Below are 27,468 nucleotides of genomic sequence, written 5' to 3' on the forward strand. Positions count from 1 at the left end.
TATATTAATATAACAATCAGTTATTTTAAACAAACTGGTACCTACCTACATAGATTTGAACCATTTACTTTCATAGCGATTCAATTCAATAGTGAATTATATTCATTGTACATCATGCATATGCATTTCAAATACATAGAATGTTATCGATACCTTTTTTTAAAATACTTAATATTGTGATATATACAATTCTGTATAAATCAGTATCAAAAATAACAAATATAAAATAGAATTATATTTAAAAAATAAAATGAGAAATACTAGTTAAATTCATTTCTATAAATGCATCAGATCCACATCTGATAAAATGTGAGGCATGAACTTCTTCCTTCAATTTTCTGAACAGAAATTTTCACTCAACTGGCTAAGAAGCCACCGTCTACTGGTAGAAGAATTCCATTCACCATTTCTGCTTTGTCACTCAGTAAGAAAAGGACTGCATCAACCACATGTCTTGGCTCTAAGCATTTAAGATTAAAAATAAAATTAGAGTAAATAAGAACAAAATCTAAGTATTTAAATTTACAATTACTTTTTGGATACATGGATAATTACTGTTAAGCACAATTAAAAAAAAAAAAAAGTTACTTTGGAGTTTAATAATAAAAATAATATTTGTATAGAACAAATTCTCAAACCTGACATATTTCCTTTAGTGGTTATCCAAAGGTTTAACTAATTAGCAGTCATCTATTGCAGCTTACAATGTAAGCAGTCATGAATATTCCTCTCTGATTTTGTTAGTCTGTATTAGAACCAAACACAAAAATCAACAGTCTAGAATTTTCACATAGTTCTCTTAAGTGGAGCATTCTTTGGGTAAAGATTTTATCATTTCACTGCAATGAAAAAGCATATCATGCTGAAAAACATCCTATGAAATCAAGTGATAATCATGAAAGTACCCCATCAAGACTGTAAAATCACATGTGCTGATTAAAATTGCAAAATATATGGAATGAACGATTAAATAAATTAACTCAGAGCAAAAAAAAAAAAAAAAAAAAACACCTGTCTTTGTGGCATTCCAGCTCTCAGTGAAGTAGACATGAAGAAGTTATATTAGCCAGACTACATATAGGACACATATCTTACACAAGACAAACTTACATGTGAAAATGCATCGCAATGCACTACATACAATAGTGATTTGACAATGAAACAAATCCTACCAGATGCATACCATCAGCTCTGCGTCTCAAATACAAGAACCTATTAGGCTTATTCATATCACTGGAGAGAGATGGTGCAAACTCTTCTTACTTTTAAAGGCAGTATAACCTAACCCCACCAGTATAGAAAAGAAAAATATATGATCTGGCAGGCACAAATATGGCCGCAGTAGCCTTTTTGCCAATAATAAACATACCAATCCCTCATTTCAATAGGGAAATATTTAGCTAGGGATACTGATAATGGGGAAAATAATAAAGTTTTCCAGAGAGTTAAAAATAATTTTGGTTCCAACTGGAAGTCAAAATGGAAAAATCCCTTTGGAAATTATATGGATTATTACAGTTTAAGAGCATTTGCTTTGTACTAATGATACAAGCACAATAAATAAATTTAATGAATTTGAAGTATCGTTTGAGTAATCAAATGCTAACGTAATAGGAATATCAGAAACATGGTGTTGTGATAGGATGGGAATACAGAAAGTTGAATATACCGTGTACAGAACAAACATGACAGATTGTGTGTTTGGGGCGGGGGGGGGGGGGGGGGGGTTGAATAATACTTTTGATAAAGTACACATTCAAAAACACTATATCTAATGCATAACCGTCAGTGTGACACTAAGTCTGTTTAGTGTGACATAAGTTGCTGTGATCACTAATAAGCTTGCATGGCATCTGCTGCCCTGTACTTTCTCTGACATGTTGGAATAAATAAGTCATCCAATTGATTCAAAAACTGATCTCAATCACTTGGTTTGCTACCAGACAACAATTTCCAGTCTATAAGAGATACGTTAAATTTATTCATAATGAGGCACTTGCAAATTCAAGTTTTCTAAAGAGAATTTTATCATAACACTCACAATCATCTGTCATTCTAGGATGAGATAAATTTTGCTGTCTGAGTTTCTCTTTGCACATAAATCAGTAAAACATGGAGAAAGCTATCCAATCCAGGAATAATATAATTATTATCTTTGGTTTTTATCCTGAATCCACGTGCTAAATTGTCTCTGTATTTTATCAATACAATAGAACGTTGGTTATCCGGAATAATTTGAAAGGCTGATATTTTCTGTCTCTTTTCTTTTTTATTAATGGTAGTACAGTAAGCTCCGGTTATAGTGATCACGTTTGCAAACTGAATTTTGATTATAATAAGCGAAAGATGGAATTTATTACCTGTTTATAACAGATTGTACAAACAAAGTGCAATAAACTGAAAACTGCAAATTGTCTTTATTGTTTTATGGTTGTGACCTCTGGAATTCAGAAATGTGCTTTAGAAAAATATCACAGAGACTACTGCGTTTTCTCTAAAGCCATGAGTGAATTTCAGATTAGTTTAGCTCAATTCAGTAAGAATAATATTGGCCGAAAACTGCGATTTATTATTTTTCTCAAATTTTTTACGGTAAACATGAACAAAAAGAAAATGCATACTTTTTAACATTGCAACAAAAAACAAAAATTATTAATAGTTAGAAAAGGTGGAAATTTAAGAAATCTCTCCAAGGAGTTTAATGTGGAGACTTCAACAATTAACGACATCAAGAAAAATTCCAAGGCTATAACAGAATTTGTGTCAATTATGGATAGTGAAGGAGGATCTAGCAGGAAAAAGATGATGTCGAAACCAGAAAATGCAGCTTTAGAGAGTGAACTTTATTTTTTTTTTGTTTTCTTCAAAAGCGAAGTTTAGGTTAACAAGCGTCTGGCCCAATGTTGTGTGAAAAAGCATTGGATTTTAATTGAAAATTAAGAGGTAATGAAGATTTTAAGGCAAGCACAGGTTGGCCGAAAAACTTTAAATTGAGACACAGTATACATGAACAACTGGATATTCAAGGTGAGAAACTTTCTGCAGACGAATCGGCAGTGGTGTCCATTGAAAAGTAAGTTTGCTTCAGTTATAGCAAATTACGAGAACGAAAACATTTATAATGTTGATGAGACAGGCTTATTGTGGAAAGCATTACTGAGAAAAAGCCTAACCACTAAAAGAGAAATACCTGCACCAAGTTTTAAGATGAGAAAAAAGCGAGTTACAATTACTATGTGTGCAAATGACACTGGGAGCACAGATTGTCCGTGCTCATTATCGGCAAGTCAAAAACCGAGAGCATTTAAAAATGCTTTCTAATTTTCCTGTTTTGTATAAAAATCATAAAAATGCCTGGGTGGATGTTTCTGTTTTCTGCGATTGGTTTATAATTTTTTTTTTTAATTTAATTAACTTATTTAATTTAATCGTAAGGTAAGATTAAATTTATTTAATCTTAACAGAAAAATTATCTGGAAAATTTGGCTATCCGGAAGAGGTCTGACATTAATTATTCCGGATAGCTGACGCTCTACTGTACTCTCTTCTTGCTTTTTAATTCTGGCAGCACTTGACGGTCTCGCACTATGAGGATATTCTTTAATTGTATCAGCATTAAAACAATTTGATGTCTGCCCGCATCAAATTATTTTAATCTCTAAAGAGATCCTTTCTGTGACACTTTCACTGTCATGCATGTAGCCATACCTGTAGGTTTAGAGTGATTTGGATAAATCTGTATATACTGTTACCATCTCAAAAATGACAAAATAACAGAGAATTTGCAACTACATCAGAAATTATTAACGTAAATGTAGTGAAATTACAGAGGTAGAAACATCATAACAAGAGGCTACCTGTTGTGTACACACAACGTAGCTGAGTTAGTCTGTCTCAGGCTAGGATGGCATGGATTTTACTCCCAGAAACTTTGATTTTCTGTTTGCTGGACGAAAAACCCATCTCAGAACACAAAATTTACAGACAATATACACAGTGCAATATAGGCTTAGTCACTGATGCTCCTAAAACCCTACTACAACAACAACCTGTTGTACAAAATTTACAGCTAAATAATTTACAGATTAATGCAATAAATATTTGAGATAAACTAAGCATAGATTTAGCCACAATTTTTTTTAAATTTGAATTATTTAAAAAAAAAAGATGCAAGCTTACCACAAAATTGTCCGAGAGGGATTCTATTTTTCATTGCTGCTTGCTTTTCAGGATCACTCCAAAACTTTTCAAACATCTCTGTAATCACAACTGTTGGGTTTACTGAATTTACACGTATCTATATTATTTAGAAATATTGCAGAAGTTGAAATAGTTGTATTCAAACAAAAATATTCTGTGTACATACACACACAAACAATACTATATATATATATTCAACCAATTTAAAAACTGTACAGAAATTTTAATATAAAGGTGGACTAAAAAGTAGTCTCTTAGTTTATAACCTCAGCACTAGATGGTGCATCAAGTTTAAAACCAGGTTCTCCATGTAAGTAACAGTTTCTAGCTAATATGTATGCAGCAGCATTTCTGTGTGTGTTTTTCATTTACCAATTACAATTTTAAATGGAAGTTTCCTGTTTCACTATCTGGGGAATGCTGTGCCCCCCACCAGAAGCAACAGACCTTATACTCATTTTAGAAACATCATTATTCATGAGTCAGCCTAAAATTACTAGTTTCATTTATATAACATCACCAAAAGAGGCAAACCCATTTTTCATCAAAAACTGTTATGACAGACTGTTTCAATTCTTACTGGTATCTCATCACCTACCAGGTGGCCTCAATTAATCACTTCATGCTGAATGGTGAAGTAAAATCCTTGGTTATAGCAGCGATTATACTCACACATTTACACGTGTTTAACCAGAAGTTTTTTTTTCCTATATGCTACTTGGCTGCTTGCTTAGACTGAACTTATTACTCATCATTTGATTTTTAGGAGCATTAGCAACTAAGGCCATATTGCTCTGGGGATATATGCAGTGGTCATTCCCTGACCTTTCCACATCCTCCGTATTTGGTGGTGACGGGCTCGAACCCAGGTCTAATCAAGAAGCGTGTGCTATGCACTGCTGCTCCTTCCCACCTGGCTACAGAGGCGCCTCACATACAGGAGTGGTAGCAAGTGCAGTAACAGTCAGAAGATGCCTCTTCAAAAATGGACTTGTAGCCACTCGTCCTAAGAAGAAGCCTCTCCTCACACAAAAAATGAAAAAGACCCAATTAATTTGGTGTAAGGAGCATGTCAAATGGACTCCCGAGCAGTGGAAGTCAGTTATTTTCTCACGTGAGAAGAAATTCAACCTGCATGGCTCTGATGGGAGACGAATGATTTGCCATAGATGTGGTGAAGAATACCATCCAGGCTGTATGGTGTCTACAGTGAAATTCCCTACCAGCCAAATGATATAGGGTGCATTTCGTATCGTGGAGTAGGTCACCTGCAGTTTATAAAAGGTTCCGTAAATGCCAGTGGACACCTGGCTATATTGGAAGGAAAATTGCTGCCAACCATTAGAGACCATTTCAACCTGCCAAGTAACTGCATCTTTCAGGACAACTCCGTTCGTCATCGGACATAGGCACTTCTGTAGTTACTTTAGCTTCATTTCTGCATTAGAGGTTCGACAGTAATCTGTTTACATTTGTTACAGGTGAAAAAATGGTTGGAAGAACGGTCCATTACAACTCTTAGCTGGCCAGGAAACAGTCTGGACCTGAATCCTAGAGAACTGTTGGCATAGTGTGGCTTCTTCTGCAGTTTCCAGAAAGAAAGCAAAGACCTTTGTGAACTTCAGGAAGCCATAATTCATGTTTGGACCCACAAACTATCAGTTGAGTATCTTCAGATATTCATCTTGTCAATGCCTCGATGGTGCGCTGCTGTCATCAGGGCAAGAAGCGGTTCAACTAAATATTATTTTCACCTGATGAACTTTTCTTTTGTTTTCCATTTAAAGTGATAAGCTGAAGCAAACTGAGGGCTTCTGATAACATTTCAGCCATAATTGTTGTGTTTATCAAAACTGTTGTATAAAGGTTGCAAATCCTGATTTTGAAATATTCCTTAGCTTTGCCTTAACTATTAATAAATATCTTTTGTTTATTAGTATTAGTAATGGTCACATGGTGCAAGAAAGCCTATGGCTTATGCTGCACCAGCCAAAAAAAAAAAAAAAAAACGAATAAAACAATGATAAAAAAATAATAATAATTAATAAAAGAAAAAGAAATTAAACCTATCATCCTATGCACTTCCCTCAACCAAAGGTACTATCCAAATGTCCTTTGAATTTCCTGAAATTGTCAGCCTCTACCACCCATGTAGGCAACTTATTCCAGTAATTTATAACTCACTGGCTAAAATAAAACTTTATATTTCTATTTGCACTGCTAGTCATTAACGTAACATACCATCAAGAAAAAGGGTTAAAAATGTGAAATTTCTAGATGATGCACTTTCTTTGAACACCAGTGTATATAAATAGCTTCTGATTAAAATTATAGAAATATGAAAGTAATATTTAAAAAGTGCCTTATTTGATGGACATATTTTAAAATGTAGTGAGGACAAAAATTTACTTTGTGAGGTCCAAGTTCAAGAGCCATAACTCTGGTAATTTGGTCCAAAGCTGCTTTGCTGGCACAATAAACTGTATGGTTCTGAAGTCCTATTAATCCTGCTTGGCTAGAGATATTCACTATTGCTCCCCCACCTCTTGCTTTCATCTTTCTGGCAACAATCTATAAAAAGTGTAAATGATTATTTAATAGGTAGATGGTTATTTATTTAGTAGAATCACTATTCAAAAAAAATTAATATTATATAAATGTATACATTCAAAATAAATATATTATAAATATTAGGGGTGTTCAAATATAAACAAGAATTTGTTTTTAAAAACTTTATATACTCAAGGTATACAAAGGCAACTTATGCTGTTTTTCTGTATATTAATCATTCTTGGTATCAATACATTTATTCCAACAATTTGAAAGCATCTTAATACTACACTCAAAAATATTAGTGGTTGTATTTTAATTTGGCTTTGCACACTTACAATAAACTCATCACTCAAATCATTTTCCTATTAAAAACTACTTCAATTGTCTGAAGAGTTCCAAATCTAATTAAGTTGAGCCTGTATGGAGGATACAGCAGAAAGTTCCCCTTCAATTTTTGAATCTGTCTATTATAGTGGTGGTGGTATTTGGAAAGGAGTTATCTTGCAGAAAACAAAACTGTGGCCCCATGACTTCTGTGCTTAGAGATCTAGGAGCTTTATTTTTTTGGTCAGCAGTGGGGGCTATTATTTGTCTGGGGAATAAGCCATTTTCACTTTCTTTGGTAGTGCCGATGTTTTGTGGCACCATTGCACGTTTTGTGGAATCCACTTTGTGCTCACTTCACTGAACTTTAAACAATTTCCTTGAACTTCTAACACTGATTTGTAATATTTTGCCATTTTGCAAATTTTTATTCACCTGTCTTCTCAAATAAGATCATTACCCTGTTCGTTTTGGTGATTTACAGATATCTGAGGCCCATGCACATCCAGTCCAATGTAGTAGTAGTGGCATGTGATGCAAGAAAGCAAGTGTAAGAGCTTATGCAGCATCAGCCAAAAAAAAAAAAAAAAAAAAAAATCACACCATTCATTCCAAATGCCTGTCCAGTTCCTCCTTAAATTTATTTAACCTATCAACTTCCACAACAACAGATGGAAGTTTGTTCCAGCAATTAACCACCCGCTGGCTAAAGGCAAATTTCTGCACATCTATTCTACATCTGTCTTTTCTTAATTTGAATTTATGCCCCCTTAGGTTCGTAATCTGAACAAGTGGAAGGATTCTATCAGAATTCAGCGTGCTCAACCCATTCAAGGCCTTATACACCTCAATCAGATCACCATGCAGGCGCCTAGTCTCCAGCCACTGCAATTTGCAGCACTTAAGCATCTCTTGGTAAGAGGATCCCTTCATTCCCCCTCACCAATCTTGTTGCCCTTCTCTGTGCACGCTCAAGCAAATCTACATCCTTCCTAAAATGAGGCCTCTAGACCTGTACGCAGTACTCAAGGCGTGGCCTGACCATTGCCTTATACAGTGGGACAATCATCTCCTTTTCCCTGCTAGCAAAATTCCTATATATCATTGACAAAACCCCATGACCTGCCTTGGCAGCCTGTCTGCATTGCTCAGAAAACTTCATATCTGAATGCACAATTACTCCCAGGTCTTTTTCATTTTCTACCACCTTAAGTGTAGTACCACACAGGTGGTACATTTCTCTGGGGGTTACTTCTACCCATATGCAGTACTTTGTATTTGTCAAGGTTAAACTTCAGTTGCCACTTCTTAGCCCATCTGCCCAAATTATCTAGATCCTATTGCAGTAGCACACTGCCATTACTGTCATTAACAACCCTGCAAACCTTTGTATCATCTGCAAACTTCGACATTAAGCCTGATTTACCTTCATCAATATCATTGATAAATATACAAAACAACAGAGGACCCAACACCGAACCCTGTGGGACTCCACTAATAACATTAGTCCACGAAGAGCAGCACTCATTAATTACCACCCTCTGTCTTCTCCCACTTAACCATCCTTTTATCCATTGTAGCAACTTACCCTTAATACCATTCTGCTCCAATTTGTACAATAGTCTTCCATGTGCAACAGTGTCAAAAGCTTTCCTGAAATCCAAATATATAATATCAAAATTATTTTTTGCATCCTGTTCCTTTGTAACTACATCAAAATATCCTATCAAATTTGTCAGACAAGACTTTCCCTTAACAAACCCATGCTGTGTCTGAATTATTGCTGCAGTCTTGTCTAGATGATCCTGCAATGCATCTTTAACCAGTGACTCCATTATTTTACCCGGAACAGAAGTTACACTAACTGGTCTGTAATTACTCGTGTCACCCTTCGATCCCCCTTTGTGAATTGGGGATACATTTGCACATCTCCGGTTCATGGGAACCTTCCCTCAGTCCAAGGATGCTCTCATAATTATGGCTAAGGGTTTGCTTAGTTGCTTTGCCACCTCCTTTAATAAAACTGGATAGATCCCATCCACCCCAGGTGCTTTTCTTATGTTTAACTTCAACAATTTCTTCTCCACTTTGCTTTCAATTATTACAAAATCATTAAGTACCCTGCTACAATTTGATAACCTTCTGCCATTTTCAAACCTTAATAACTCCTCATTTGTGAATGTAGATGCAAAATACTCATTCAGTTTGTTTGCTATCTGAGCAGGATCATCAACAGTCGAACTATCGATATCAAGTGGACCATCCTTAAACAGTCTACACTGACCTGACACTACTTCTTCAGAGACAATTTTTTGCATTACTGAGCTTGAAGTCTCAGAGAAATTTCACTTTTACATTTTCTTTAGTAACAAATGACTTCAAAAGGTGACAACCAGTGGTTGTTAACTTGTGCCACCCTTTGAAGAATGAAATTGCTCTTTGTTCAATACAAAATATAGACAAAAATATAAATTTTTGTCTATATTTAAACATTTGTTTATTTAATAAATACATTAATTTAATCAATTTATTTTATTCATTAAGGACTGAGCTATGGATTTTTAAAGATATTCTAAAGAAACAAACCTGAGACACATTGATGACAGCTTTTACATTTATTGCAAATACCCTATAAAACAGAAATGACATATCTGAATTATATTCTAGCATTTTTTTATTTATATACTATTATCTAAATAACACACATTAAATATTGCTTTTGTGACCTTGATCAAAACTATTATAGCAAATTACAAGCACAGGGCAGCCTATCAGACATTAAAGCATTGTTGCATATAGATCTGTTAAAAGTTCTATAAGTTGGTATAAAACTGTCCATTGTTATAGACAGTTTTATAAGAGGCTGTTGGCTGAGTACAAGTCAAAAACTGAGTAGTACAGTAAAGCGTCGATAATCCAATTTAATTGGGACTGGGGGCAGTGTTGCCAACTCTTAATAATATTTCCCGCTAGCCGCATACTCAAAATCCGCTATTTTTAGCACTTGACCCGCCAAAATTTTAAAATTTTCATTTGTTTGTACTTTGTAGTGAATAAAAACAAACAAATAAATAGTATATATAAATAGTTATTTATTTTTCTGTTTTTAATATAAAATCAATATCTAAAAATCTAAATTAATTTCGAAATTCAATACCTCCTCATCATATGCTTCTTGTGTACCTATTTTGCGAAGCACTTCTTCAGGTAAAACATAATTTTTACAACACTTTTCAACTCTTTTGAGCCCGTATCGTACTGATAAGATTGCATTAACCGTGCCAACACTCATTCTGTTGCGTGTTTTGTTTTTTACTAGATTTAAGTTGCTGAATATTCTTTCCACATCTGCATTGGATAATGGCAAAATTAAAATACCCAATGCAAATTCGATAATTTCTTTAAATGGATTTTTACTGCTTGCATCTCGATATTTCGAAACTTCTGACCAAAACTTCATTGTATTGTTGATGTTTTCCCATTTAACGAGAGTAATGTTTATATACTGTTGCCTGTTGTTGTTGTGATAAGTTTATTCATTATTAATTCATTTATTTTTCTTTCAAATTGGTAACCTAAATATGGCTTAGGGTCTAAATAATTATTAACGTCCTCTTCTATCCTTTCAATATGTGTATTTGGTAAAAACATTTTATTGGCAATCATCGACAATAGCATGTTTAAATCATGTAGTAATAATGTAGGATCGGCAGTATTTGATTCAAAAGATTTGTTTACTCTTTGTACTTCAGATAAGATAGGTTTTAAAATAAAAGATATGCTAAATTACTTTCATCTTTGAACATTGAATAAAGAAGTTCTGCAGTATAACATTTGTCAGTCAAACGAGTTATTTCAAAATGGGCTTTTAATTCAATATACTGTTCTAAAATTCTTGTTATAGCAACTTCAATGGATAACCACCTTGTTTGACACGAATGAACTATCTTTTTCGGATCTGCACCATCGTTTATGGCACTGTACACTGTATAAATATTTGAATTGATTTTGTCGGCTAGTGTATTTACTAAACGCACGATTTTGCATTGCACGAGGGTTTCTAGGAATACAACTATCGTGCTATACGAGGACTGACTATACTAAGATATTATTAGAAATGTAGTTATTAGAAATAATTATTACTTATTACTCTTATTACTTATTGCTCTGTGGTTATTAGAAACGTTGAAAGAGATGTCGGTAATTCGGATCGCATTTCTTGGAAGCCAAACAAATACGACGAAGAAAAATTATCCAATGCCATTCCTTCGCTGTTTCAAAAAAAGGCGTCATTAGAATTTTTTCCACATTTTTAGATTTGATTCAACAATTTAAAGCTATGACCCAATGATCAGGTCGTTTGACCGCGAGCGTAACTACGTAAAATTGTTGGGGTTCTTCTCAGGGAAATCCAGAATAATATAAAACCGATTCTTCGCTTTATAAAAAAAAAAACTATGAAATATGATATCCCTACTATTTCAATTATGAATTATTTTTATTGTTAATTAAATAATTAATTGAACAATTAATTTAATATTTCTTAATATAAATGTTACATTGCCAAAATACATAAAATGCTAAACATTTATACTCTTCCTGCTAAAAAATCCGCTATCCGCTATTTCATACTTTTATCCGCTAAACCTGAAGCAATTCCGCTAAATCTAGCGGGAAAACCGCTAAAATGGCAACACTGACTGGGGGAGAGAGAGAAAGTAGTTTAGACTTCCAATTTGTTCGGATTTTTGAACTTATCAAAAATACTTTTTTTTTTAGTCTGGAGACTAAAAAAAAAAAAAAGAAGGTTTAGTAAGTTTAGAAATAAAAACACTAGGTTTTACTTAAGTATTTTTATTCATAGGTAACGAAACAAATGGAACGTTCAGCCACAATAACACATATGTATAGGCATTTAAAGAAAATAATTACTTATTTTTTGCTGCCCCATTTTCGAATTTCATTTCTTTGTTGCCAGATCTCTCACTCTTTTCAGCAAGAGTAATTGAGTTGGACAGCATTCAGTTTGTTATTATTATTAGCTACATGGCGCAAGGAAGCCTTGAAGAGAGAGAGAGAGAGAGAGAGAGAGAGAGAGAGAGAGTAGAAGGGAATCACCAAGAAGGAGAAGAATGATGATATCCAGCTCAGGACTCTCGGTGTGCCAAGCCCATACTCAGCAGATGTGAGACTCTGGGGTTATTTTTTGTCGATTTTCACACATCATTTAATTTTGTTAATTGATAAGGTAATAAAAGTGTAAATTTGTGCTTTATATCTTCATTTTTAGAGCCTGTGGATAATATTTCTCTGATTTTCACTTATTAGAATTGCCGATTAATAGAATCAAAATTCAATTCTCGAATGTGATCACAATAACCAGCGCTGCAACTTACTATAATTATTTTATAGCACCAGCATAAAAAAAAATAAATGCTGGCTCATTCAGATTATTGACGTTTCGAATTATTGACATTCGGATTTTTGACACACTACTGTATATGGATAAAACTCAGTAATATATGGATTATCATTAAAAGTTTATAGTTAAATCCAATACAAATGATCAACCTAAATAAAAATCTTAACATTCCTTAATAGGATTTCAATAAATCCCACACAATTATAATTAAAAATTTAATGCTAATTAAAATTATAGTCCAATAAAAGCTACTAGTCAAAAAATAATAATATGAAACAGCAAAGCTTCTTTTAAAATGGCTCATTGTTTGTTTATGGGCTTTACGACGCAAGGCTATAATATGCCAATGGCTCACTGCTGTCTGGTTAAATTCTCATAGGAAAACTAATTTAAAAACCTTACTCATACTGAAATGCATTTTAATCAAGTTTATCATTTAAAGCCAACTAAAAATCCTACAAAATAAAAATTAAGACTGTCATATGGTGGCAAAAAAGAGAACTACTTTTCGGGTTGCCATTCATTTTCAATTTCCACCACGGGAGAATTTTTATACATTAGAAAGAGTCACATGAATGGGGATGATCCTACTTGTTTGGACAAAGGTACAATTTTATCTATGCACCAGATACCCAAGAATTGCACAGATGATCTAGCATGTAATGTATGACTATCTTCTAATTAAAACTTAGTGATAGCCAGGGCCTCCACAATACGCAGTTTATAGTCATTATTTAATTTTCTTAAAATTACTGCATTGAATTTTGGTTTGTGAGAAAAATTCCTTGTATGCATTGTGAGCTCTCTCTACTCTACCTCATTTTGGAGGCTATGCTTATGATAAGATGCACACATTCGAAATGACCACTATCTAACTGATATTAAACTAATGTTTAGCTTCTTGATTACCTATCTGACAATTAATTGCAGTGGGAAAAACCAACTTTTAAGTTTTTGTTTCAAAATATGTTTTTCATTTTATTTGCTGTAACCTTGTAATTGACTTGTTCTGCAGGGTAAAAGCATTGAATTTCTAGTATTTTCTATGGCTTAATTTATTAGGAAGGGGTGGGAAAACAGGCTCTAGTACAAAATGCATTACTAATATATAGCAACTTGCATTCTCAGTTAACAGTGATATTTTACTACATTGTGCTTTTATAGCCAACTTTTTTTTTATGATGTGTGGATAGCATGAACTATAACTATAACACAAGAATCAACTAGAGTGTATAGGTTTCCTGAAATTAAATATGCTCAAAGTTGTTCCTTATCTTAAAATGGCCAAATTTAAGAAATTTATAATACTATTGGTCTCCATTTCAAGAGTGTATTTTAACCTAGGTTAGAATTAATATGAACTGAGTCAGAAGACTATCTATGGCGGTTTTATTACTTATAGCAAGGACATCATCTGTAAATAGATAAAAAATTTAACCAATGCCATGTTACTGGATAGTACTGTGCTATGTTCAACAGCTTTTAGATAAATATCTTAGAGTGGGCTCGACATCTTTTAAGTCCATGGGGAGCCTAAAAATCTTCCTGTATGTTTTTGAACTGTATTTAAGGCATTTTGTCAACAGCAAGAATGGTAAAAGCTTGGTGCCCTTTTTTTTAATGCAGTATCCAGGTTTAACCATTCTAATGTCTCAAAACGCAATCAATATCTGTGTACACATAAAGAGATAGCACAACATAGGAGGCCATTATAGCTACCATATCTAAATGTATTTCTTTTAGTTTTAAAAATTACCACCTATCTGTTATTTACCTATAGACAGGGAAATGATATTCACTAAAAACACAGACAGACCCAAAAAATGGATGATCTATAAGATACCAACAGGACATAACTGGTTTACATACTTTCATGTTTGGATTCAATGTTCATGATCACTGCATTTATTCTATGCTAATTATACTGTCAAAAGTGGAGCTGTTGTTCCCACATTAAAAATTCCTGAAAATTGTATTTGTGTAGAATTTTAAATGTTGAATCTTTTTTTCTTGTATTTTTTTTCATTAAATTTATGATGGGTGGATTGTGGGCTAATCCTGGTAACTAGAATGATTTGTATAGCAGCTATCTTCAAACATCTTTACACTCTTTCTGTTACTTGTATTATATCATTATTTACCTTATTAATTATTGTTTTCCTTTTGGGATTTATGGGTTAGCCTGCATAATTTTCATAAATTAATACTTCTGTATACTTACTGGTCAAAAGCTTCTGATGTAATATCACCAACAGACTGCAGGTTGCCTACGCCTGCATTGTTAACTAAAAGATCAACATTTTCCAATTCTTCAATGCACTGTTTAGTTGAGTCCCAATCTGCCAAGTCATGAGCAATTGTCCGAATATTTCCAACCTACAACAGATATGCAACTGTACACTACTTGGTTCATTAGCAAAAATATCAAATTTAATTTAACTGTACAGTGAAAGAAGGAAATCTGTTAAGATATTAATTCCATGTTTTGTCTAATTCCATTAGACAAAACAGAGAAAAAAAAAAAAAAAAAATCAGATAAAATATTTTAAAATTCCTCTCATTCTATAAATTTTACCCTTACAAGTAGCACAGTAAATAGCACCACTGTTTTTTCACACGAGGTAGAAAATATTTAGGCTTGATTCCTATCATCACCTGAAGTTGAGAAATATTTCCCGGTGGGGTAGAAGAAAGAAAGCTTTTGACTTTTTTTCCACAGTACTGCTGAGTTAGTTGGTCTCAGGCAAGTGTTGTATTCCCCCCCTAGGTTTTGCTTTTTCATCCTGTTAAACAGTAAGCCAACCACAGAATGTGCGCAATTTACTGACATGATATATCAATACTTCAGTCATGGTGGTCTTGATGCAAATGTTTATGTAATCCAATTTATACAATTCATAATCATTCAAAAAAGGGAAAAAAAATTAAACTCTTCTTTTCATTCTATATTGATAAAATTGTACACTACTTGCTATCAATTTACAACAGCAAAAATCTCAATATAATAAAGTTATGAAGAAGACTTAAATCATAAAACAGAAGTCACTTTGTTGTTATTATAATAATATTTTACATAAAAATTATATAAAAATTTAAATTGTAAGTTGCCTTTATTAAGAAAAGAATCTTATAATTCATGGTTTTTGTCTTGGTAAACTGCAATTGTTTATCATCCTCAAGATGAGTGTCATCTGGTCATCCAACTAGCAAAATCCTTCTAATCTACAAAGATTAGATGGTATTTTACTGCATTTATTAATAAAAGACAGACAGGATATAAATGAAGCAAAAAAAGCCTTCAGATAACTGCAGAATATTACACGATACATAATCTTAATTATTTCTACTACATTAAAAAGCCCTCTATAGTCAGAAATTCAAATCCAAAAACTGCTGCAATGGATAAGCAGATTAAAAACTTTGTTAAAATAAAACAATGAATAAAATACACTAAAAATATATCAATGATATGAAATACAAAATAAAAATAAATAAATATTATTAATTCTATAAATACTAAAAGAATCTACTTAACTCTGAGTTGCAAGCTAAAACTAATATTGCAAGCTAATATCTGTGCTATTCAGCACAGGCCTTGTTGGTTTGCTTAACAAAGATCTGTTAATCCCCAAAGCTGGGATCGAAACATGTCACAATAGAGTAAAATTATCAAGTAGTTGAATACAAGGATAATTTTGCCTTAATCTGCAGTTTTAACCAAGGGGGGAAGGGGGGGGGAGGGAGAGAGAGAGAGAGAGAGAGAGAGTGTGTGTAAACAACTCAATATCTAATAAACTAACAATTTTAGCTCAGCTCACATGGCATTAAGGGCCTTTTTAAGTATGTCTAAAATTGATCATACATTTTCATATCTTTCTCACTAATATTATACAGCAGTTAAAAATCACTCAAATCTGCAAACCTAGGGACCAAACCAGATCTTGGAATTTCTGGTAATCATAATTATACAAAAAAAAAAAAAAAAAAAGAGTGAAAATGCTACATTTTCATACTGCAACTTATTGTACATAGTATCATGCAAGTACAACCTATACTAAAAGAAAAATACCTGGAAAAGTATATTATACAGTTCAGTAAAAATAACATTTTATTTCAAAAAATATACTCTACATCAGATATTCCCAAGCAATGTGTCGCAATCTTCAAGTGTAATTGCTGTCAAATTCAAAATCCATTGAATTCAACAGCAATCACTCTTAGGTATACCGTGAATATATCTGTTAACCTCAGGTGTGGCTTGAATGACAACTAAAAAACTGACACCAAAATTGCCTCCCTGAAGTCTCACTGCCAAATTCCACTTAACAATGCAACCTATTCCACACATAGGGATTGTTATCAGACCTATGGTTGTCTGACCACAATCCCCTGGCTACTTACTTTTCTTTCAGGTGGCATATTTAAGAGCAAATTAGGCTGCAGTGAACAATTTATGTTAGCCTAATGCCTCATGTACAAATTACATGGCCCAACACAGTAATCCACTGCTAATTTTCAATGAGTAGCTAATCTCGTTCATTAAGAGCAATAGAAAATGACCATGACCTTCATCATTACCTCATGTCAATGGAGCATGTGCTTATGGCTCAGGTACCTCCGTAGCCGGGTGGGAAGGAGCAGCAGTGCGTAGCACCCACTTCTTGATTAGAACGGGGTTCGAGCCCATCACCACCAAATACGGAGGATGCGGAAAGGTCAGGGAATGACCACCGCATATCCCAGAGCAATATGGCCTTAGTTGCTAATGCTCCTAAAAACCAAATAACTAACTAACTAATTAGCTTATGGCTCTGAGGTGAAATTTCCATCCTGCACAATCAACTATGACCAGAAGCAGCCCTGGTTGCCAGTAACTTGCACCCTAGACAAAAAAATACAACTGGTGCCTGCTTCCTCAAACTCCATGGCAGATGTATGCTGAGGTTTCCTAGTACCCTAGTCCAGTGTTTCTCACCATGGAGCACTACAAAGTATTTCCTAATTTAGACCAAGCACTAGAACAAATATGTATATTTTCTCAGAGGAACTAGTAGTTGTTGGTGACTCTATTGTCAGGGAAACGGGAAACATGCTTTGTAAAAAGGATAGGTGGAACAGGACCAGGGTATGTTTGCCAGGGGCAAAGGTTGATGACATTGTAGAGCGGATATCATCTTTTAAGGGCACAAAAGGTGATTTAGTTGTACACGTTGTCACTAATGATATTAAGAGTAGGAGACCGGAAGAATTACTTAACAAGTACAGGTCACTGTTGAAAAAAGCTGTGAATTAGGGTTGAATTCGAAAGTGTCTGCAATTCTGCCCAGACACGATAGGAGGGAGTATATGATGAGAGCCTAGTCGATCAATTCGGCCCTGGAAAGACCATGCAAGGCTCAAGGGGTAGAATTTTTTTCAGCCTGGTCTGTACTTGTTAACAGGAGAGACTGCTTCTACAGGGATGGGATACAATTAAATAGAAAGAGTGCAAGAATATTTGCTGATGCTATCGAGGCAGTGTTAAGTGGGTCAGAAAATGCTAGTTTGAGGGATACAAGGACTAATAGATTAACAGTAGCCACTGGCAGAGGTGAAGGTGATTCTTGCACTGCGTCTATTGGAATGAGAAGCAGTCTGGAAAACAAGATGCAGGATATTTCAGACTGCTGGGAGTCATTGCGGTACAAGTAAACACATGGGTTGTGTTAGGGTAGCTAAGAATAGGAACAGGTATATATACTTGCGTGAACACCAATGCTAGGAGTTTGGTAAATAAATTTGATGAATTTGAGGTACTGCTCAAAACATCAAAGGCAGATATTGTTGGGATATCAGAGACATGGTGTCATACAGTTATAAGGAATGCAGAACTGGAATTTGGAGAGTACAATGTGTACAGAAAGGATAGGAAGGGAAGAGGGGTTATGCTATTAGTTAAGAAACACATAAAATCCAAGGAAGTGAAGCGTCAAGTCGGTTTGGTGTGACATAAGCATTGGGAGATAAAAATTGAGAGTAGGAGTGCACTATAGGCCTAATGACTCTGATGAGTATAATAAGAAACTGTACAGGGAAATAGAGTGGGCCAGTAAATCGGAGTCTTGTAATGGGGGATTTTAATTTCCCAGATATTGACTGGAATTTGTGGGTTGGTTACCCACGCACTATCAAGGCTTTTGTGGGTGGTCCACTGGATATCGATGGTTCAACAGTTGAGGATCCTGCTCAGGTGGCTAACAAACTAAACCAGTATTTTGCTTCTACATTCACACATGAGGAGTTATTCAAGAAGGGGAATACCAGAAGTGAAGTAAACTCTGGCAGTGAGCTAGACGATTTTGTAATAACTGAGAGGAAAGTGGAGAAGTTGTTGAGGATAAACATAAAAAAGGCACGCGGGGTGGATGGGATCTATCCAGTTATATTAAAGGAGGCAAACCCTAGCAAACCCTTAGCCATAATTATGAGAGCTTCTTTGGACTCAGGAGAGGTACCCATAGACTGGAGATGTGCAAATGTAACCCCAATTCACAAAGGAGGATCAAAGGCTAACACAAGTAATTATAGACCTATGAGTTTAACTTCTGTTCCAGGAAAATTAATGGAGGCACTGGTTAAAGAAGCACTGCAGGATCATCTAGACAAGACTTCAGTTATAGCTCGGACACAGCATGGTTTTGTTAAGGAAAAGTCTTGCCTGACCAATTTGATTGGATACTATGATGCAGTCACAAAAGAACTGGATGCACGGAATGACTTTCATATTATATATTTGGATCTTAGAAAGGCTTTTGATACTGTTGCACATGGAAGGCTGCTGCACAAATTGGAGCAGTGTGGCATTGGAGGCAAATTGCTGCTATGGATAAAGGGATGGTTGAGGGGGAGAAGAAGAGAGTGGTAATCAATGGACACTGCTCATAGTGGACTAATGTTATTAGTAGAGTCCCTCAGGGTTCAGTGTGATGATACTGCTGATGGTATATCAAGCTTAATGTCAAAGTTTGCAGACAATACAAAGGTTGGCAGGGTTGTTAAGGACACTACTGATACTATGCTGCTGCTGCAACAGTATCTGGAAAGGTTGAGCAAATGGGCTGAGAGGAGGCAAATGAAGTTTAACATTGACAAATGTAAAGTACTACATATGGGAAACAGTAATCCCAGAGCAACGTATTACCTCTGTGGTACTACACTGACAGTGATAGAGAATGAAAAGGACCTGGGGGTAATTGTGCAGGCAGATATGTAGTTCCCTGAGCAGTGCAGACGGGCTGCAAGAGTAGCTCATGGTGTCTTGTCAATGATATACAGGAATTTTTCTAGCAGGGATAAGGAGGTGATTATTCCCTTGTATAAGGCAATGGTCAGGCCACACCTTGAGTACCATATACAGGTCTGGAGGCCTCATTTCAAGAACGATGTAGAGCTGCTGGAACGAGTACAGAGAAGGGCAACAAGATTAGTGAATGGAACAAAGGGTTGCTCTTACGAAGAAAGGCTTTAGTTTTGCAAATTACAGTCTGGAGACTAGGCACCGGCGAGGTGATCTGATCGAGGTGTATAAAGCCTTGAATAGTTTGAGCATGCTCAATGCTGATGGGATTCTTCCTCTTGCTCAGAATAATCACCTGAGAGGGTATAAATTCAAATTGAGGAAAGACAGGTGTAAGATAGATGTGTGGAAATTTGCCTTTAGCCAGCAGGTGGTTGGTGGAACAGACTTTCATTCCTCGTTGTGGAAGTTGATAGCCTAAATAAATTTAAGGCTCAGCTGGACAGGTATTTCAAATGAACGTAGGGGTGAAATGCGAGTGGTTTTTTTTTTTTTTTTTTTTGGCTGATGATGCATAAGCTTGCTTTCTTGCATCATATGCCTCTAATGCTAATGTATATGTATTTTTTTTATACCTTACTATATATAAATATTACAATAGCATAATAACAAAGCTCAGTCAATATTATGCAGACAATACTTGTAAATAATTTGTATAAAAATTTATTCCTCGGCAAAATTCCAAATGATGAGTGTTCACAGAGCATCGGTTGAGAAACAATGCTCTAAGCAACTGCCTAGTTGTGCCCATGTAAATGGTCTACTACTGACTCTAATGATCTTCTGGATGATCAACCAGGGAACTAAATTTTCCAATTCTCAGACAGTCTGCTGGATTTGCCCATTTTTCCTAAAAGCCTTTAAATGGATCTGGATTTCAGAGGTTCGGCTGTATATAAAGTTGCTGCCACAGAAGCCTTTTGACCAGTTGTGCTCTTCATAACTCTCTAAACCTAACCTAGGGTTTTTTTTTTTTTTTACTTCTTCATTTTGATAACTGCCAGGAATGTATAATCATTGAAGCAGTCTACTAAACACAAAGATTCTGCTGTACTTTGAGGGACATATCAGGAAAATTATAAATGTCCTGTAAGTAATGTAGAATGAAAGCCACTTGTTAAGATATTTCAAGCTTCCCAATCGGGAAAATAAGACAAAATTTTAGCATTAATATAAAGGACACTAACCAAATATTCATTATTGGTCAAATTTTGTTTTTACTCTGGCCTATATGAGCCAGAGAACATTTAGAAGATAGAGAATATGAATATTACAATATTTTGTGTGATAATATTCTCATAGTCACATGGATTCAGACAAGTATCATGCAAGCACCCGCATGATACTTGTTTGAATTCTGTAAAAATTACCTAGCAGAGTAATGTTTATTATTATGCTATACAAACATTTACAACTTTCAGGATGGGGCACAACAAAAAGTCATTATTAATAAATCAACAGTGAACTAATCTGTTAACATTATTTCATACTTCTTGTTTTAATGTTTCAAGGTGCTCTGCAGTTCTGCTAATGGCTATAACATTTGCTCCACATTCAGCCAGCTTCTTAGCCAAAACTCTACCTATTCCTGTGGATTAAAGAAAAATGCCCAGATTAAAAAATAAGCTGTCAAGAACTAAAAATTTTTTATTTATATCAGTTATGTAGGGCAGACTACATTCACTAGTACACAACATTAAGGTATTGTATAACTGATAAAGGGCACTCACTACTTATGTGGTGATTGGATTTATAAATATATGAACTGTAGACACCATTGAAAGGATGGCCTGACAGCAATGCTTTGATACTATAAAATGTCTATACATTTTATAGTATCTACTGGGGCTCTGCTTCATTCTTAGTATGTCATCTTAGCACTTACTACCTCCATTTAGGTTTTCAACTGTTATTTTTCCAACCTGCCAGCCTTCTGGGCTCTTTTGTAGCATTTGGAAAATGCTAAAATTCATGTAAATGGTACTGTTGTATCTTAACAAAAATGTGAGACAGTATCCACAATGACAAGACTTTCAAAGATCTACTACCAGACCACTTTCTTCACATCTACCTTTTCAAATAAATTCATTAAATAACTATCAGTAAGTGCTTTTTATCATTTATACAATTTCATGTTCCTGTGTTATGTTATTCATTCACATATCAAAATGAAAAGTAACAGTAAATTCTGTCAGGATTTTAATTACAGTAGTAAATTAGTTTCCACTCCTACCCATGCAGATTTGGGAATAGTATTTGACCCAAAACTTTGGTTTCACGCTCATGTCCAGAGCAGCCTCTCTCCGATGGGCAGCTAAACAACAACTACTTTATGTTAAGGAGCCTCATATAATTAAGAAATTCATCAGAACAGTAATCTATTCTCCACTCTTCTATGCTGCTGAAGTGTGGGCATCAGCAGTTACTGCAATGAAGAGACCAATCCTTGCTGCAGAATTCTGGCTACTTAAATGGGCTAACTGGAAAACTCGTCTCCCACCACAGGACAGAACTACAGCCTTAGCTACTTCACTGGGGATGCAATGACTGCCTGATATCATTGAAATACAATGACTGATAGCTACAGTTAAAATGATCGCAGGTGGTCAGACCTCAAATCTCAATACCATGCATTTGGGATTCGTGTTACTAGTGGATACCCAAGCCAGAACTTCGGTCAACCTCAATGCTCCACTTGAGGAATCGGAAGCTTCATATCTCAGACCGCTTCCTCCCAAACCAATTGTTACCAGAAGTACAGCACCTCGACGCTGACTTGCATAGGTTTTGCAGCAATAAAACCTATAGGAAAGAAGTGGTAGCAACTCGCTCCAATCCCAGAATCCAATAAGAACAAGTTCGTGCACCCTCCACACCACCTGCCAAGCTCTTCTGTACCACAACAAAATTCGTTTAACAGAGAAGTGCCATTCCTGTATATTATATATTTTTATCGTAAATATGATGGAACTCTGTATGATGTAGCTTGTAAATACAGTTAATAATGCATAATGTGAGGAAGTGTAATAAAGTTTACATTTTTAATTTTACAGTGTGCACATAACTAATTATCTATTCTGATGTGAGCCCCTGGCCGTTGGCCGTGACAGGACAATTGCAACTTCACTTACATCTATGTACATTGTATTGATTTAGTTGCAATAAAGAGTTTCTCTCTCTTAAAAAATTTTAATTATATAATTTTACTTGCAAATCCTAAATATGCAGTTGAAAGTAAACATGCAATTATCTAAATGTGCTAAAACATGTAAATTAGTAAAGGTCATAAAAAGGTAATAACTATCAACCCATGACAACTCAAATTTATCAATTTGCAAATGTGCTAATCTCATGATTTTACTTGCTAGAATAAGCCATCAATAGTTGGCTTCTGAATAGTCAGAAGCCAACTATTATTCAAAAGATTATGTATTAGTATGAGCCATATGGCACAAGGAAGGCACAAGCTTTGCTGCTCCAGACAAAAAAAAATATATCATAATTAAAATAAAAAAAAAAAAAAAAAAAAAACTGTTTGCTTCCTCATACAAGTACTGATCTTTCAATTTCCCCAAGCTGTCGGCCTCAATTTCAATGGACGCAACTTATTCCAGAAATTAACAACTCACTGGATAAAAGAAAACTTCTTACAATAATCTAAAACTCTTCTCCATAATTTGAATTTATGGTCCTAACTATGAAAATTTCATCTTCATCCATTTTACTATCACTTCATAGACTTATCAATATCAATCAGCTCCCCCTCCTATCTAAAGTACTTAATTAACTAGCTCTGCAGCCCACATATTGTCTCATAAGACATGTCAAGCATCTTTGGACCTTTTTCAAGAAGCTCAATATTTATTTATAGTTGTAGCCTCCATACTTTATCACAGTATTCCAAATAAGGTCTCACTATTGCCTTATATAGTGATAAAAAGCCCTCCCTATCTCTATAGTGGTCAACAAATCACTGATATCAAACCTTTTTTGTCCCCTGTCTACAGTGCATGAAAATTTTCATAGCTGTATGAATCAAAAACCCCAAATCTTTCTCCTCCTCTGCTGTGTTTAATTCAACTCCTCCTAATACACAAATTATTTTGGGGTTTTTTTTTTATTTCCCAAGTGTAAAATTTGCATTTTGTTTTGACACCTTTTCGACTATTCCAAAATCCTTTCCAAGTTATCTCAAAGGAGTGCTGCTTGGTACCAATCATTAACTACCCTCCCAATCCTGATATCATCTGCTATTGCATGAGCAAGTACTCTATCTACATGAGAGCTGCAGAAATATGTGAAGCAAAACAGTTGCTCACCAAGGCAGAAAGATGCTACTGATATAATAGAAACAATTCTGCCATCCATGAGTTGCCACAATCCCAGACAGTTAGTTTATAGTAAGGGCAAAATGGTAAACAACATATCATGCCAACTATCTCCTGCACATATCAGCCTAAAAAAAGAATAATTCTGAGGAAATAACAGTGTGTGAGACTATGAAAGTGAATATTATGCAAAGAGTCCCGAGGTCTTTGTCATGCATATTACCAGTCATTTAGGGAGCCAGCCACAACTGGTGTTGCCAATATGTAAATTTAAAGCTCAGGACAATGAACAAATTTACAATGAGGAATTCAATACTATCTTGTCAATATTGGAGAGGAGCAATAGTTATGGTAATAGTGCTATGGCTAGCAGGGCCATGAAAATGAGGGGGGTGCATTGTATGCACTGCACCAGGGTCTCAACATAAATAAATGAGGCCCCTTAACCCCATTTGCATCTGGGCCCCCCAAGTACCTTTGCATAACCCTGATGTCTAGGGGTAGCTTAATCAATTAAGGGGCCTCCTTGACTACCTAGATACAGATACGAGAGTCTAGGACTTATGAGCAACCTCTGAGATCTAATTTCCTGTTTATGAAAGAAAACACTATTCCCTATACTGTTTGGAGAGAAAACAAATACATTGCTCTTTTGGTCAACTATGGGTTGAGAAATAGTCAACAAGATGGGTTGAGAAATAGCAACTAAAGTTTAACATTGACAATGCAAAGTACTGCATATGAGTAGTGATAACCCCAGTGTACGTACCGACTGTGTGGTACTACATTCAGGGTAGTGAAAGGACCACATCTTGAGTACTGCAGACAGATCTGGAAGCCTCATTTCAGGAAGAATGTAAAGCTGCTGGAACAAGTACAGAGAAGGGCAACAAGACTGGTGAGGGGAACAAAGATATGCTCTTATGAAGAAAGGCTTAAGTTCTACAAATTGCAGTGTCTGAGGTGTATAAGGCCTTGAATGGATTCAGAAGGCTCAATGCTGATAGGATTCTTACTCTTGCTCAGATTACAAACCTGAGGGGGCAGAGGTTCAAACTGAGGAAAGACAGTTGTAGAATAGATGTGTGGAAATTTGCCGTTAGCCAGCAGGCGGTTGATTGCTGGATCAAACTTCTATCTGTTGTTGTGGAAGTTGATAGCTTAAATAAATTTAAGGCTGAACTAGACAAACATTTGGAGTGACCGGATGAATAAAATGGGAAGGTTTTTTTTTTTTTTTTTTTTTTTTTTTGGCTGATGTTGTATAAGCTTGCTTTCTTGCATCATATGCCTCAACTAATGCCAATGCTACGCAAGGAGGAAAGCCATTAATTAGATTATAGACTATTTTCTTACTTTTCATTATCTTTTTTTTTTTTTTTTAATATCTTCCTTTAAATGTTTATTATTTTGATTTATTATTATTTTATTCTTTTGTTATTATTATTAATTTTTACTGTTATTTTATTTTTTTTTGCCATTTACACTTGTAGCTCCCTTACACTATGTAGCTAATACTAATATCCTAAGAACTGAATAGTCAGAAGTCACTGCCAAACCTAAATCCATCAAACATGTACAACAGGTGCTCTATGAAGATGAACTGGAAGCAATCAATACTGCCAAATATTCATCATAAGTTGAAATTTGTTTTTCAGTAATTAAAACTAATTTCCTCCACATATAAATTATCCCCTGGCTACAACTCTTACAATACTGTAAGGTGAAAAAATATATTCGTCAGTTATATTAAATATTCAATATACTGTTGAATTAACTCTAATTTCAAAAATGTATCGATACTAAAAAGGGGTAAAAACAAAGCACAAAAATACTGCATTGTTCTCCAATAACTGCTGCAGGTTTTCAATTTAGAAAGCCAACAATTGTGATAGATTCCATACAAAGGTATGCTGTATGGCTGCCACCACCACCACCACCAGAGAATGAATTGAAGGTCACCACACTAGACAGTTTATTTTAAAAGTAAAGAGATTCCTGAAGTAGAAAAAGAGTGAATACATATGTTAAATTTACTATGCATTTTAACAAAATTTAACAAAATAACTAAAAGAACAAATTAACAAAAATAAATATGATAAACAATACCAAAATGCTTTGTAATAATAGCAAATTCAAATAACTGAAATTTACTAGAGGCAACAGTTAGTCTGCTTTACACGAATCACATACTAAGAATCCCTTTACTCTGAAAACACTTGCATCCAGTGGTGCTCTCATGTTCCTTTTGGTAATGGTATGACAGTACATTGTGTACTGTGAAAGCTCTAACATACCAATCAGCTAAACATTATTTGAAGGACAACTGATTTTTGTGAGGTTATGTGATCCACATAGTCATACAACCTCACAAATATAAGTTGGCCTTCAAATAATGTTTAGCTGAGGTTGTGTGACTATGTGGATTACCATAACCTGATTTCGAAAGTTTTTTTATGCTCATCAGGATTCATTTTAGTACTGGCAAAATGATGCAAAAAAGTACAACTTACACAGCACACCAGCCATAAAAAATAATAATAATAACCATTTCATTTACCAACCTTTTCCGATAACATGTCCAATCTTTTTCATGGAAGAGGGCAAAGGATCATGCACGTACTTTTTTAAGGATCTGTCAATGCAGCATTCACCAAATTACTAATACTCTACAGAGATTTGCTGGCATTCATCAACTGTGTTTACAAATACAATTTTGTTTATTACTGTCAATAAGATAACGGTAATAAACAAATATGCATAATTTGTAACCGCAATAAGCATAAGGTAACATGGTCCACCATGTATCGAAATGTTGCACAAGCGAAAATTGAAGAAATTCCTGTAATTGAGATCAAGATGATGAAATGGAATCAAATAATACATATAAACATGTAGAGGATATCAGTTATTACTGCAAAGAAAAAAAATAATAATAATAAAATAAGAAAAATATCTATAATTTTTTTCAAAACTTTTTTTATGGGATTGCAGGGGTGTTTCTATGCAGTAGTTGAAATAAAATCAAAATTTGTACGCTTCATCTGCGTTCATAATTGATCATGGAGAGAATTTCTGCTTTCAGTGAAAATTATAATAACATACCTCGACCAGCTCCAGTAACTAAAGCTGTTTTTCCTTTAAAAAAGTTATCAGCGTTACTCATGTTTCTAAACCACTTTACGCGAAGAGGGACATATAACCTCCAAAAGACACACGTGTGCTCACAAAACTGTATTTCGTCTCACATGATTAAAAGTGGCTCCGTCTATCGTCCAAATAGAATTGTCAAAATTAATTTAAGT

General features: G+C 34.7%; 1 protein-coding gene across 1 annotated transcript; it reads right to left on the bottom strand.

Annotated features, from left to right (window-relative positions):
- Positions 1-320: 320 nt before the first annotated feature.
- On the bottom strand, positions 321-27,375 carry LOC150084048 (L-xylulose reductase-like). The gene is made up of 7 exons (XM_090375005.1): positions 27,269-27,375; positions 21,326-21,423; positions 14,721-14,875; positions 9,664-9,706; positions 6,610-6,771; positions 4,180-4,297; positions 321-460 (listed from the first exon to the last, which is right to left on the bottom strand). Exons 1-7 carry the CDS (start codon positions 27,327-27,329, stop codon positions 357-359), a joined length of 741 nt encoding a protein of 246 aa, XP_090231131.1. The 5' UTR covers positions 27,330-27,375; the 3' UTR covers positions 321-356.
- Positions 27,376-27,468: the final 93 nt, after the last annotated feature.

This window comes from Mastigoproctus giganteus, chromosome 6 (assembly GCF_048544385.1).
Source record: "Mastigoproctus giganteus isolate SK-2022 chromosome 6, ASM4854438v1, whole genome shotgun sequence".
Lineage (NCBI taxonomy): Eukaryota > Metazoa > Arthropoda > Arachnida > Uropygi > Thelyphonidae > Mastigoproctus > Mastigoproctus giganteus.